This window comes from Alexandromys fortis, unplaced genomic scaffold, assembly GCF_014885135.2.
Source record: "Alexandromys fortis isolate MF-2015 unplaced genomic scaffold, M_Fortis_MF-2015_v1.1 scaffold_75, whole genome shotgun sequence".
Lineage (NCBI taxonomy): Eukaryota > Metazoa > Chordata > Mammalia > Rodentia > Cricetidae > Alexandromys > Alexandromys fortis.
In genome coordinates this window covers 4,751,505-4,764,934 of record NW_026067956.1, presented here as the reverse complement: position 1 = coordinate 4,764,934, position 13,430 = coordinate 4,751,505, and the positions used below count along the sequence as shown (strand labels likewise).

Here is a 13,430-nt window from a genome sequence, read left to right as displayed (position 1 = left end):
TATATAGTAATACATTACTATAATATATTACTATAAAAATATTATATATATAATATATTTATTAAGTTCACCATTTATCAGAATCTTTAATGGGATACTTACAAGAAATAGATATACTTTGCAAAAATATGAATTTTAATGTAAAAACCCAGTGTTTCCATTGTTGAAGTACTTATTCTGGAAGTAGCAACTCCTTCTCAAGATGTTCGTCAGCTACCTAATCTTCATAGTGCTAGCTTACTAATAAAAGCAGCTGGCCTCTCTTGTAGCTTGACCGTGCGGACCGCTGCTCCCTTTAGACAGCGTCTGCTGGTACACAAGTGCTTTTGTGTGCAGCTCTTATTTGTCGTACATGTTTAAAAGTCGTAGACAAGAATCAGGATTTGACAAAATGAGTAATTTTTGCTGAATCGTCAAGATTTTTATTATTTGTTTGTTTTTGAAGTCGCATCTCATAGTCCAGTCTAGGGTGGAACTTGCTTTGTAGCCCTGTTGCCTTGAACTCATATCCTTCCTTCTTTGTCCTTCTGAGTACTGGGATTCTAGGTGTGTGCTTGAATCAGCCTGGCTAAGAGCCTTCTCCCTGACAGTGGCTCCTCCCCTCTCCTCTGTGCCCCTGAGGGACAATGAGTGGGGATGCCTTCAGTGCCTGTTACAGCTCAGCAGGGTCTACCTCTGTTGCTTTGACAAAGTCAGTGCAAACATCAGTCAGCAGGGCACATCAGTATGGAAATGCTTTTGGTGAAAGAAGGACACTTAGGTTTCTGCTCGTCATAGAGAGAACTACTGCTGTAGTGTAAAGGATATAGGATGAGTTTGTTTAAAAACAATGAATAATAATTTAAAAAAAACCCATCCAACCAATAGCAGAAATCCACCTCATTCAATTCCCTAGGCAAGGTTCAGTTCAGTTCTTTTGTGCTTTTTAAACTGTGGTTCTCTTAAATGACTGTCATCTGTTCTTTGAAATAGAAAATATGCCAGTTTCCAGTAAAAGCTGGAATAGAGTACATACTTGGATTTCTATTGTGTGCTTCTGTCTTTAAGTAGCATACCATTTTATACTTGTGGGCCCAGCGTAAAGAGCCCATTCTGTTGCAGACACTGAGACTCTGTTTCTGGCATCTAATAGTCAGCTCTGTTTTAAAACAATGCTGGGTCCTGTTGGCTCAGTGTGCAGTTGTCCCAGTCCTAACCCTGTCTTAGCTAAGGCTGTTGTTGGGAAGCTCTCACAAAGGCCTTGTGTACAGGAGTGTGCTCTTGTCCCAGTGAGTTCAATATGCTTTAGTATGCATGCCTTTACCAAATTTCTTAAATCCTTTGATTATGTCAGCAGATCATTCTATTGGGAAGATAGTGTCTTGTAACTACTTTAGAGGGGCTTTCCAGAGCTAAATGTTTCTTTCTCTATGGCAGGATGTGATGGAGCTGCTTGAAGAAGATCTCACGTGCCCTATTTGCTGCAGTTTGTTTGATGATCCCCGAGTTTTGCCCTGCTCACACAACTTCTGCAAGAAATGTTTAGAAGGGCTTCTCGAGGGGAACGTGCGGAATTCACTGTGGAGACCATCTCCGTTCAAGTGTCCTACCTGCCGGAAGGAGACGTCAGCAGCTGGGGTCAACAGTCTGCAGGTTAATTACTCCCTCAAGGGGATTGTGGAGAAATACAACAAAATCAAGATTTCTCCCAAAATGCCAGTGTGCAAAGGACACTTGGGACAGCCTCTCAACATTTTCTGTGTGACTGATATGCAGCTCATTTGTGGGATCTGTGCTACCTGTGGCGACCACACTAAGCATGTCTTCTCTTCTATTGAAGATGCCTATGCTCAAGAAAGGAATGCCTTTGAGTCCCTCTTTCAGAGTTTTGAGACTTGGCGCCGGGGAGATGCTCTTTCCCGCTTGGATACTTTGGAAACAAACAAAAGGAAAACCTTACAGTTACTCACTAAAGATTCTGATAAAGTAAAGGAGTTTTTTGAGAAGTTACAACACACATTGGATCAAAAGAAGAATGAAATCCTGTCTGACTTTGAGACTATGAAGCTTGCAGTTATGCAAGCCTATGATCCAGAGATCAACAAACTCAGCACTATTTTGCAGGAGCAGCGGATGGCCTTTAACATCGCTGAGGCTTTCAAGGATGTGTCAGAACCTATTATATTTTTGCAACAGATGCAGGAGTTCAGGGAGAAAATCAAAGTAATCAAGGAAACGCCTTTGCCACCCTCCAATTTGCCCACAAGCCCTTTAATGAAGAACTTTGATACCAGCCAGTGGGAGAACATTAAACTAGTCGATGTGGATAAGCTTTCTTTGCCTCAAGACACCGGCGTGTTCGTTAGCAAGATTCCCTGGCGCTCCTACCAGCTGTTCATGGTGGTGGTTCTGCTGGGTCTCCTCGTATTCTTTGGTCCTACCGTATTCCTGGAGTGGTCTCCATTCGATGAGTTAGCGGCTTGCAAAGACTACCTTTCAAGTGTCAGCTCTTACCTGACTAAGTCAGCTGACTTTGTACAACAGTCTGTTTTTTTCTGGGAGCAGATGACGGATGGGTTTTTCATTTTTAGTGAGAGAGTCAGAAGTTTTGGTGTGGTGGCACTGAACACCGTGGCAGAATTTGTGTGCAGGTATAAACTGCTGTAAATCAGCCACATAGCTCTGTTTCTCGGAGGGAGTGTTAGAGAACACAGGAATAACGCAGATTTGGGCAAGATTCCAGCCCGTTGTTTCTTTTAAAAGTATTCCTTTGATAATGTCTTTTATATGTTATTCAAACATCAGCATAAAACTAAAAGTGAAGTTTAGTAGTCCCACCCTCCCCTTCCTTTGAACAGAGTTCTAAAATAAGTGCTTTCCCTCTCCCTGGCTGAATTTGTCCTGTAATAAACGGCACATGACTGTATCTGTACCTCATATCTCTTCAGCCTGGGACTTCGAGACTAGAAGTAAGCAAGCAAGAGTTTTAACATGCTATCCATGACGTAGCGCACACGAGCTAACATGTCATTGGTACTGAGTCATCGAGCAGACTGTCACATTCCAAAGTGAAGACCAGGAATGTGTGGGTTCCCAAGTTTGCTTTAGAGGAGTCTTTCTCATGACACCGTAAATCTTGTAAGTTTGGAAACCCGATCTCTCCGCCCTCTTCTTTTTGCCAGGCCTGACCTGGTAGTCCTACCTCAAATCTCCCAAGTATTGGCATCACAGCGATCTTTGGGAACTCTTCACTGAGGTGACACAGCTCTTAGGGAGCTGTGCATACAGGCAGGGCAGCAGTTGGGAAAGCCATCTTTAACTGGTACCCAACGCTGCGGTTGTGCTGTCAAGTGCATAGCAACTGTACAGCCAACCCAGTCCACCTGCCTGTCGTCAGACTCGGCTTCCTACAGCTGTAGGCTGTAGGCAAGTGGACTGGGTTCCTTCCACAATTGCCGTGACAGTAAAGGATAAAACCGTCAGGCAAAGACTTGACCTTTCTGCTCATTAGAGAGAAAGATGGCCACAGAACAGAAGTATGTAATTTTCTCACCTTGCTTAGAATTCAAAAGAGAACAAATCTTAAGACTGTTTTAGTCCCCTTGTTTCTGTCATGGGAAAATGGGCCTTCGAAAGCCCATTAAGTTGGGTTTTAGAGACCAGTTACCTCATCCCTTGATTTGGTTGAGAACTAAAGTGACCAGGGTTGAGAAAAGCTGGCAACACAACAGCCAGGGCTGCTACACAGAGAAACTGTTTTTGGAGGGAGGAAGGGCTGGGGAGATGGCTTAGTGGTTAAGAACACTGGCTGTTTTTCCAGAGGAGCTGTGTTCAATTCATCCACATGGCAGCTCATACTTCCCCATAACTCAATCAGACACTCACATAGACAAACATGTAGGCAGAACACCACTGCCCATAAAATAAAAATTAAAAAATAAAGCAGAGTATCTTCCTTAGCTACTAGCCATGAGACGGTCAAGTTGAAGGTGAGGTAAAGGCTGTTTATTCTTAGCCTAACTCACGGGGTTCTAAAACCAGATCATGTTTTTTTTTTTTTTTTTTTTTTTTTTTTTTTTTTTTAATAAGCCTTTCCTCAGCCACAAGGGCTTGGTAAATGTCTGCGGAGAAAGTGGTTTTCTTTTCCTAGTGATTTTGCTTGAAATACAGATTTATGTTAGGGTTTCATGTAGACTGATTTCTTCAGTGCTAGAGACGGAACTCATGGCCTCACACATGAAGCAAGGGCTCTACTCCTAAACCACACTCCTATTGCAAGACTTTGTTTTGTATTTAGTGGATTACAGGACAGGGATGTATTTGAAATCATGAGGTATATTGACATTCTGTTTCACTTGCTGTTTCTGTTTTATACACTGCAAGTTCCCAAGCAACTCACCTTTGCAAACACAGCTATGGATCCACTATTTGTCTTGACAATAGTTACCTTGGAATTTAGGAGTTTCTATCTCCACTTCCCTGTTTCTTAATCATATATAAAATTTATGGTAGCAGGTTAAGTTAATGGTTTGTAGCCTCTAATGAGAAGCCAGGAAGAATGAGTAGTGAGGACCTGGTCACTCTGAACGTGGGAGGGAAGATCTTCACAACAAGGCTCTCTACCCTAAAGCAGTTCCCTACCTCTCGGTTGGCAGGCATGGTGGATGGCAGAGACCCAGAGTTCAAGACAGTTAATGGCCAGATTTTTGTGGATAGAGATGGTGCTTTGTTTAGTTTCATTTTAGATTTTCTGAGGAATCATGAGCTTCTATTACCGTCTGACTTTTCAGACTACCTTAGGCTTCAGAGAGAGGCACTTTTCTATGAACTTGATTCTCTTGTTGAGCTCTTAAGCCAGCACCTGCTACAATCAAGACCTGCTCTCATGGAGGTGCATTTCCTAAACAGAAATACTCAAGCCTTCTTCAGAGTGTTTGGCTCTTGCAACAAAACCATCGAGCTGCTAGCTAGAAGGATTACAGTGTTTGTAGAGCAACCTACAGCACTGGCCCGGAGCGGTAACCCCTTCCCTCCTCAGGTGACTTTACTTCCACTGCCTCCACAAAGACCTTCTCACCATGACCTGGTTTTCCACTGTGGCTCTGATGGCACTATTGAGAACCATGCTGGAGTCAGGTATTTTGAATACTGAAGTGTCTCTTTTATTCCAGTTTTCTGACAGTTTCTCTCAAAACTGAAAGTTCTTTATGCTTAATACCCTTTCTGGCCAAAAAAAAAAAAAAAAGTTTATTCAGACTAATGTTTTGTTCAGCTAGAACAAGTAGGTATTTTCTAAACTTGGGTCCTTTCAGACTAAGAAGGTATTGTGGGACAGGTAATAAACCAAGACTGCCCAGGGAAATAGAAACTGTTTTCAGTGTAGTTATAAGAGGAACTGATTCTGTAGATTATATTCCATTGCTAGTGAATGGCTTAGACTGAATCGGCTTGTTTCTGGCTTCCACAGAGGAGATGTTCTGTGCTTTGACCTGATTCCTTTACACACTATGCTTTTGTCTGTCTAGAACTTAAAAAGGATGACTGCCTCTTTATTTTATTTTAGATTTTTTGTTTTGTCTTGAGACATGGTCATATTATGTAGCTCTGGCTGGCCTGGAACTCTGCCTCTGCCTCTCTTGTGCTAGACTGAAAGTGAGCACCACACTGCACCTGCCTCTCCTGCTCTTGGCTGGTCCTAAGGCTGATTTCTGCTCTATAGTCAGGGATACACTACCTCATCCTCTATTAAAAATGTCTTAATGCAGGCCAGGTGATGGTGGTGCATGCCTTCATTCCCCAGCACTCTGGAGGGAGAGGCAGGTGGATCTCTGTGAGTTCAAGGCCAGTCTGATCTACATCAGGCTTCAAAGCCACAGAGAAACCCTGTCTCAAAAAAAAAAAAAAAAAGTCTTAATGCTGTGTATGATTATTACCAACTGTAAAAGCTGGTTTTAACATTTAGGAGGAAACAAAAAACTTTGTGTTCTGCACTTTCATCATTCAAAAGCAGGTATTCTTAAGAGACAGACATATTTTAGAGTGCTTAGTCTTTACAGTAGTGGTCAGGAAGGAGGCCAGTGGTTGGTATTTCTCCCACAGCACACCTCTTAGTCTCAGCTCCCAACTGGTGAACCATGAGCAGTAGAACTTAGAATGACAATAAATCTATATACTTTCTATTTCCTGGTCTTCCAAAGAAGCTGAAATATCTTAGAAATGGGTACCAATCAAATAGACCACGAAGAACATCTAAGGTCCTGTTGTTGCCAAACTGCTTTACACTCTGCTCTTCGTTTTCATTGGGGGAAGAAGTACTTAAATAAGAGGAATAATGGAATTTTTTGTTTTAATTTTTTTTTTTTTTTTTGAGACAGAGTTTCTCTGTAGCTTTGGAGCCTGTCCTGGAACTAGCTCTTGTAGACCAGGCTGGCCTCGAACTCCCAGAGATCCACCTGCCTCTGCCTCCCAATTGCTGGGATTAAAGGCATGCGCCACCATCGTCCAGCTTAAATTTTAATTAAATGAAAATGACCTTTTTAGCATCCCTTTTCAGAAAGTTAGAAACTTAAGGACAAATTGTTATTCCTTGGAAACTACAGCTCCCAGACTTCTCCTGGATTACCGTCACCTGTGCGCGCGCTGGCCGCGCCCAGGTGAGGGTCATTCCTCCCAGATAACCTTGCCCCCCCCGTTAAAAGCGAGGGTCCACGAGGTTTCGCCCTCTTGGCCTTTTTCTCCCCCTACCCTTGTGTGTCTCGCACGTCCCATCCCTTATTGTGTTCCCCTCTCCCCATTAAAGTGCACCCACGTGGGAGCCGCGTGTCCCGTCTCTTCCTTTTGTGTCTCGTCTATCCTGTGTTTGTCCACACACCCACGCCGCCGCCGTTTTTAAAGGAATAATACAAATGGCAACCTCAGTTTTAGGAAGACACAGAGTAGGTGAAGAGAAATCTTGGAAATACTAAATGTTCTTTTAAAATTTGGAGGAACAAATTATCTTATAAAACAAGGTTAGCAACTGAAATTGGATCATTCTTGTATATACACTATCAAGTGACTCCCCCCCTTTTGTTATGTTTCAGAAACAGCACAGAATGTTTTCTTTGCAAATCATAACAGATAATTCTAAAACCAGAGCTATTTCTTTAGTTACTATTTTCTAAAGGGTCTCATGTGTCCCTGGCTAGCCTGGAACTTCTGATTCATTTGTATCTGCCCCGAGTGCTAAGATTATAGACATATGTTCCCTCACCCAGTTACTATGTGGCGGTATTTTTGGTTGTTTTCAGTTTGGAATTCTTAATTTACATAGTGCCAGTTTCAGAATAGTGATATATTATCTATTTAAAGTGACATAGAAATAAGTGGTGATTGGGTGACAGCTCTGGTCAGAACCATTTTTGAGTAGATGTTGGCAGTTATCTGTAATTTTTGCTAATCTTTTGTCTGAGTATCTATTCAGATGTTTGTGGATGGTGGATATGGTAGAATAAGCCTGGCTGGCTTATAAGCATCTTCAGTATGTTCTTAGCAGGCTCAGTTACTTGGTTATTCTCTCTGGTCCTTGGCTTGCATCTTTAGTTGCCCGTCATGTAACAACATACTACTTAGTTCAAGTTGTGGTCTCAGAATTCTAGAGTATCTTTTGTTGTCATTTTCTCATATCTCCGTTTTATATTAAACTAGATGGAAAAGTATAGTTGACTGCAACTTTTTAAAAATAAGGTGTGATGGAACTTAGTAAAGGAGTCCTTGCCTATCATGCACTGGAAGCCCTGGGTTCTGCAACTAGAGAGAAGTGCAGGTTTTCTGTTCATCCCTTTCTTGTGTCTTGAAATCCCTTTTCAGTTTGGCTTCACAGGGAATCAGTTAACGTAGTTTTGGCTCAATGGTTCGTCAAAGTACATTCTACCTTTTTTTTTTTTTTTTTTTAACACCTATTACTTCCTATTTGTATCTTTATAGTCTTGTGATATTCTGTAACTTTCTGACAACTGTTTCTAGACTGTATAATTTAGATCCAGACTTTGGAATAGATGAAATGCTTTACTACTGTTAAAATCTTGCATCAAACACAATAAACTTTTTTTTTGAGATGTGCTTTGTAGATTGATAATCTTTAACTGTTAGTTGTTTTCTGACCATAACCTCAGTTAGTAATAACTAGGGATATGCTCAAACATTGCTTTACACTCATGAAACTACTTATAGCTTTGGTATCTGCTGGGAACTAACCTAAGCCGTTTTTCACATTTTCAGAACAAACAGCGGGAAGACACAAAAATACCCTTGATGGCAGATATCCTCCATATTATATTGCTACTACTAGAGCAAGCATGGGCAGGATTTTCTGGAGCCATGTGCTGGCTTTGTGGAGTACTTAGAGACGGAAGGGTTTTGCTTTCTTTTTTTGTTTTTGTTTTTCAAGAGAGGGTTTCTTTGTGTAGCCTTGACTGTTCTCCACTCTGCAGACCAGATTGGCCTCGAACTCAGAGAGATACACCTGGCAATGCCTCCTGAGTGCTGAGATTAAAGCTGTGAGCTACCACTGCCTTTTCAGTTTCAATCTGGTTTTTGACTACCATGTTTTGCTTTCCAATAATAGGCAATTGTTGATGAAAAGGTAGCAATAAAATGGAGTCTTAACATTTTATATCTTCAAATTTTAACCTGAAAAGGCTGGTTTGATGAATAAACCACAAGTTATAATGGCAGTACTAATAATTAGGTTCAGTAGAAAATTGTGAAAGCACAGTATTCATAAAAACAATTTAACAATCATTTAGTCAAATTGGGTAAAAGCAAACTGGAAAAAAAAATCCTGGAAATAAGTTACACACTTTCAAAAATTAGGGCAGTTCTTTGACAAAATTGCTGCAGAAAATAACAAATGATAAGGCAATGATATTATATTCATAAATGTAACAGATGATTTGGAATCAAGTCTCTAATATATTTAGTTATTGACTCAAATTTGAAAATGAAATCTCAAAAAGAAAATCTGTTAAATGTTATGGGTCAGTTTGAGACCAGCCTGGTCTACATAATGAGTTCCAGGACAGCAAGGGATAAAAAGTAAGATGTCTCATAAAAAAAAAAAAATTATGTTGCCAAGCCCGGAGTGCACACCTGTAAGCTGTAATCCTAACATTTTGTCTGAGGCAGAGGATCATGAGTTTGAGTTTCAGACTTGGGAAACATGGTTTAGGTACCCATTTAACAAAGCAGATGCTGGCATCCAAGTTCTTCCAGCATCCCTTAGTCCCTTCCTGTTACAGGGTTCTCCTGGCTGGCACACCCTGCCCCCTACCCTAAACTTATTCAGCCCAGGGGTTGGACTGCCCTTCCTTATTTAATCTATCCATTTTGGTTACATGGTCCTTTTTGTTTACTGTCTTGGGCTTCCTGGCTGCTGCACCTGGTTCCTCCAGCTCCACTCTCCCTAGTCTCTATGCCCCTCCCCCATCCTCACATGACTCAGGGTCATGTCCACTGAACTCTCCCAGATGTCCCTGCCTCTGGCTGTGCTCTCCCTTTTATCTATAAACTTTCTCTTCCATTGTATGTAGGAGCAGTCATGTTCCTTTCCTTTTTCTTTTTTTTCATCAAGGCCATCCATCATGGGCTACACAAACCCTGTCTCAAAAGAACAAAAAAAAGAGAAAGGTATGATGCCTTTATCTGAGGTTGTAAATAGGTTTATATGTGTAGTTTTGTTAGTTATTAATGAAATGCTTTGTAATCAAACACTTCTTTGTATGTCTCAGGTACATTTCCATAAAGCCTGATAACCGAAAATTGGCGAATGGAACAAATGTCTTCGGCTTGCTGATTGATACTTTATTAAAGGAAGGCTTTCATCTGGTCAGCACTAGAACACCAGCCTCTGGAGACAAAAGTGAATGCTATGTCTTTGAAAGGATAAAACGCCCTCAAGTCCTTGGGGAGAATAAAACACCAAAACCAAAAAATACCACCATACCACCGCCATCCCAGAAGTAACACTGTAAAAAGACAGTAAAGGGAACATGCTCTTCTTGTTTGGAAATTCCATACCTGGAGCATGTGTGCTGTCAGATTTGGACTTGGTCTGACTTTGGATGTTCTCTTCTGCCTTTTTGCCCTGGGCAACACAGCCCTTCAAGCTTAAAGCTACCCTGCAGACTCTCTCAAAACAACACTACACAGGGGTTTTAGCACTTGCTCCTTCAAGGCCTTTCACCATGAAAGCTTTTAAAAATGGGCTCTGGACTGTGAGTCTAGTCTAGTCATTTATTAGCTATGTGGCTTAAGTGAGGCGTTTCTGTGTTTCAACTTTATCTATTAACTAGGGACGAAAGAGTATCCCCTCATAGTTATGAGAGTGTTGGTTAAAGGGAACAAAGTTCTCATTATGTTGCCTGGCATGTGGTAGGCACTCAGTAACTGTTAATGATAATGATCATGGATCACTTGCTTTCAATCCAATCTCTTCTCTGAGGCCTTGTTTTCTCCCTTCCCCTTGTTTACCTGCAGTGTCAGTGACTGAAACTCTATGACTAACCTGTACTCCCCAGCAGCTGATCATTCTGCTTAGACTTGTATATCATCATAAAACCATGTCTCCCTTACTTAAATATAAGATGTTTGAGAAGTTTCTAATGGTACTATATATACAGTATTGTGCTAAACTTATAAATCATACAGTATCTAACTTTGGTAAAGTTTTAGAATAACATTTAAAACATACCTAATAACTTAGTTTCTCTCATTTTATATTTGTTATTTTTAAGCAATAGGATAACACCTAAAAAAGAAATAACTTCATCAAAACTTCCAGTGTTTGCTTATAGTTGAGTGAAAAGCTGTTGTATGGAAATACTTCAAAGTTTGCAATTCATTCAAGAACATTTTTTTAAAAAAAGATATTTGTATTAGTTAGGCCTTCTGTTGCTGAGATGAAATACCAGGACTGTTGGGGAGGAAAGGACTTATTCAGTGTGTACTTTTGTGGGGGTTCCCTGTGAACACCAGGGCTGGCAAAGAAAGAAATCCAGTTCAACACAACTTAGCCTGTGTTGGTTCAAATGAACCCGATACTGGGCAGTTTATTTTAGTCATATTTAAGTACAGTACAACATTGGGAAAATGTTTTCTGGTGACAGTTATCACAATAAAGCTTAAGGGTGGCTACATTAAAACTCTTTTGCAAAGTACATGTAACTTCTTTAGTAAGAGTGGGTTCTATAGTTTAAGGTCCCAGGGGAGGATATCTGGTGTGGTCTAGGTCATCATAGAGGTCACCAGGCTACAAAGTACATATGACATCTCTTCTAGGGACAGGTTCTGTTGACTGAGAAATAAAGGACTATGGCAGAAGAGTCTGGGATAAGCATCAAAGTCTGGGAGGTGGGAAATTCAGGTGTGGCCAGGCCACGAGATTTTTGTTGTTTTAAAGAGAACAAAGTTGAGTGGGTAGGGTGTATAGGGAGGTACGAAGCATCTGCAAGGAACTTGGGGAGGGGAAAACAAAAATACAGTACTAAAATTTTTTTTCAATAAAATGTTCAGGGGGTAAAAGTATTCAGTATAAAACTATCACTGACATGACACAAAATTATTTATAAAGAAGGAAATACACACAGAAAGTAATAGGCATAGTGGCACATGACTACAGCCCCAGCTCTGGGAAACTGAGACAGAAAGGAGGACCCAAAATTTAAGAGATCCTTGAACTGTGTTTGCTGAGCTACAGAGTGCTAAAAAAAAAAAAAAAAAAAAAAGAATCAAACACATACCAAAAATGAACATTGAGCAGTGGCACTGAGTAGTCTCAGTCCCCAGAACCTGCCCATACAGTCTTCTATAGCAAAAGGTTTGCACTGTGAGCCTCATCTCCGGGTCCACCGTGGGAGTTGAGAGGACTGCAGCCATTATATTTGTTTCTAAAACAGGAGCACTTGGTTACCTGGCTTACAAAATGTTTTATGTTAAAAGCCTGTCAGTGGTGGCACATACCTTCAATTCTAGCACTCAAGAGGCATAGGCAGGCAGAACTCTAAGTCTGAGGTTAGTCTGGTTGATCTATAGAGCGAGTTTCAGGACAGCCAAGGCTACACAGAGAAATCATCTTCAAAATAAAACAAAAAGTTCTATGTTAAAGATCATCACATGGAAGCTATGGTGAACCTTTAGTGCCAGAAAGACAACCCCAAGGTGGTGCAAGCCTTCAACATGGAGGATGGGGGAGTTCTGATGGGGCTCAACAGAAAACACAACCAAGAGACTGGAGGCAATCTGGAACCTCTGATCCATCAAGAGAAAAAAAAAAACAATGTGCAGTTTTGATGTTGCACCCTGGCATGTTGTGATGTTACCTGATCATTTAATTAGAACTGCACCCATTCTGATTGGCATCTGAAGTTCTAGATGCCATACCTTGCAAATTGCAGCTTTCATATTCATGGTACCAGCCTTATTTTTGAAACATCATGGTGCACATGGCGAGGAGGAGAAAGGTTAAACCAAAACAAAAATAAATAAGTATTGACAAGGAAGAAGTCATACCTGAAAGATTGCATGTGTACGCTAGGGATTGTGGCCACTCTGGTGGCATAGTGAGACCTATTGTTTCATAATGACAGAGGTTTTACTGTACCACACACACCCTTCCTGGTCTATAGAGTGAGTTCCAGGACAACTAATGCTACACAGAAAAACACTGTCTCAAAAAATGAAGAAAAAAAAAAAAAACTTGGTAAAAATGTTGACATTTCTAAGAGTTGTTTCTGAATTCTAGGTTGTGGGAAACAAAAAAAATTCAACTTTTAGTAATTTATTAAGTTAGTGACTGTTAGTAATGGTTCACCAAAAGGAAGAATACACTAATGAATGTTTTACTTTGCTTGCTTTAGTAGCATCTATCCATTCAGTTTTGTAAAAATGGCAACTTATTTTAGTGTACTGCTTTAGTTTGGGGAAGAATGGGTTTTAAAAAAAAACAGTAAGCGTGAACAATTCAAAAACAAAGCTTAGTTAGTATCCACACTGCTGTGTCCAATGGTATTTTGGCTAAAGGAAGATAATAAATTTCTTTCTGAAACAGCATATGGTAACTTTTATATTACTAAACTTTGCTTTTAACAAATCTTTTTAACACTAGCAAAATTTCTAGTGATCGATACTTCTAGTAATGTAACTGTTCCTGTTATTAGAATCAGCACAAGCACAAAGCAAAGTTGAAGTTTGTTAGATGCAAGTAGTATAGAAGAAAAGTCAGACATGAGCAAACTAATTCTCAAGTTTGTCATAAACAGTTTTCTTCTGCTTAAGACTTTTTAGTCTCAAATTAGATCCCGTTTTTTCACCAAGGACTCTTTTGTAGATAAAATTAAGTTCTACTAGCACCTTTCAGAAAACTTTTACAGGAATAATTCCAATTCACTTTATATACCATTGAGTATAGTGGTATA

General features: G+C 40.3%; 2 protein-coding genes across 3 annotated transcripts in view; both read left to right on the top strand.

The window, feature by feature from the left end:
• Positions 1–2,654, top strand: part of Trim13 (tripartite motif containing 13) — an 8,262-nt gene extending 5,608 nt beyond the window's left edge. The window contains exon 2 of the mRNA XM_050152153.1: positions 1,417–2,654. Within this exon, the coding sequence (XP_050008110.1) occupies positions 1,417–2,646 (1,230 nt within the window). The 3' untranslated portion in view covers positions 2,647–2,654. The remainder of the gene's footprint in view (positions 1–1,416) is intronic.
• Positions 2,655–4,528: 1,874 nt separating this feature from the next.
• Kcnrg (potassium channel regulator) lies at positions 4,529–11,744 on the top strand. Of its 2 annotated transcripts, XM_050152156.1 has the most exons (3): positions 4,529–5,115; positions 9,590–9,645; positions 9,747–9,900. In XM_050152156.1, exons 1-3 carry the CDS (start codon positions 4,538–4,540, stop codon positions 9,758–9,760), a joined length of 648 nt encoding a protein of 215 aa, XP_050008113.1. In that variant the 5' UTR covers positions 4,529–4,537; the 3' UTR covers positions 9,761–9,900. The 2 variants fall into 2 exon arrangements, with proteins under 2 accessions (XP_050008113.1, XP_050008112.1); XM_050152155.1 differs by lacking the exon at positions 9,590–9,645 and having other exon boundaries at positions 9,747–11,744.
• Positions 11,745–13,430: the final 1,686 nt, after the last annotated feature.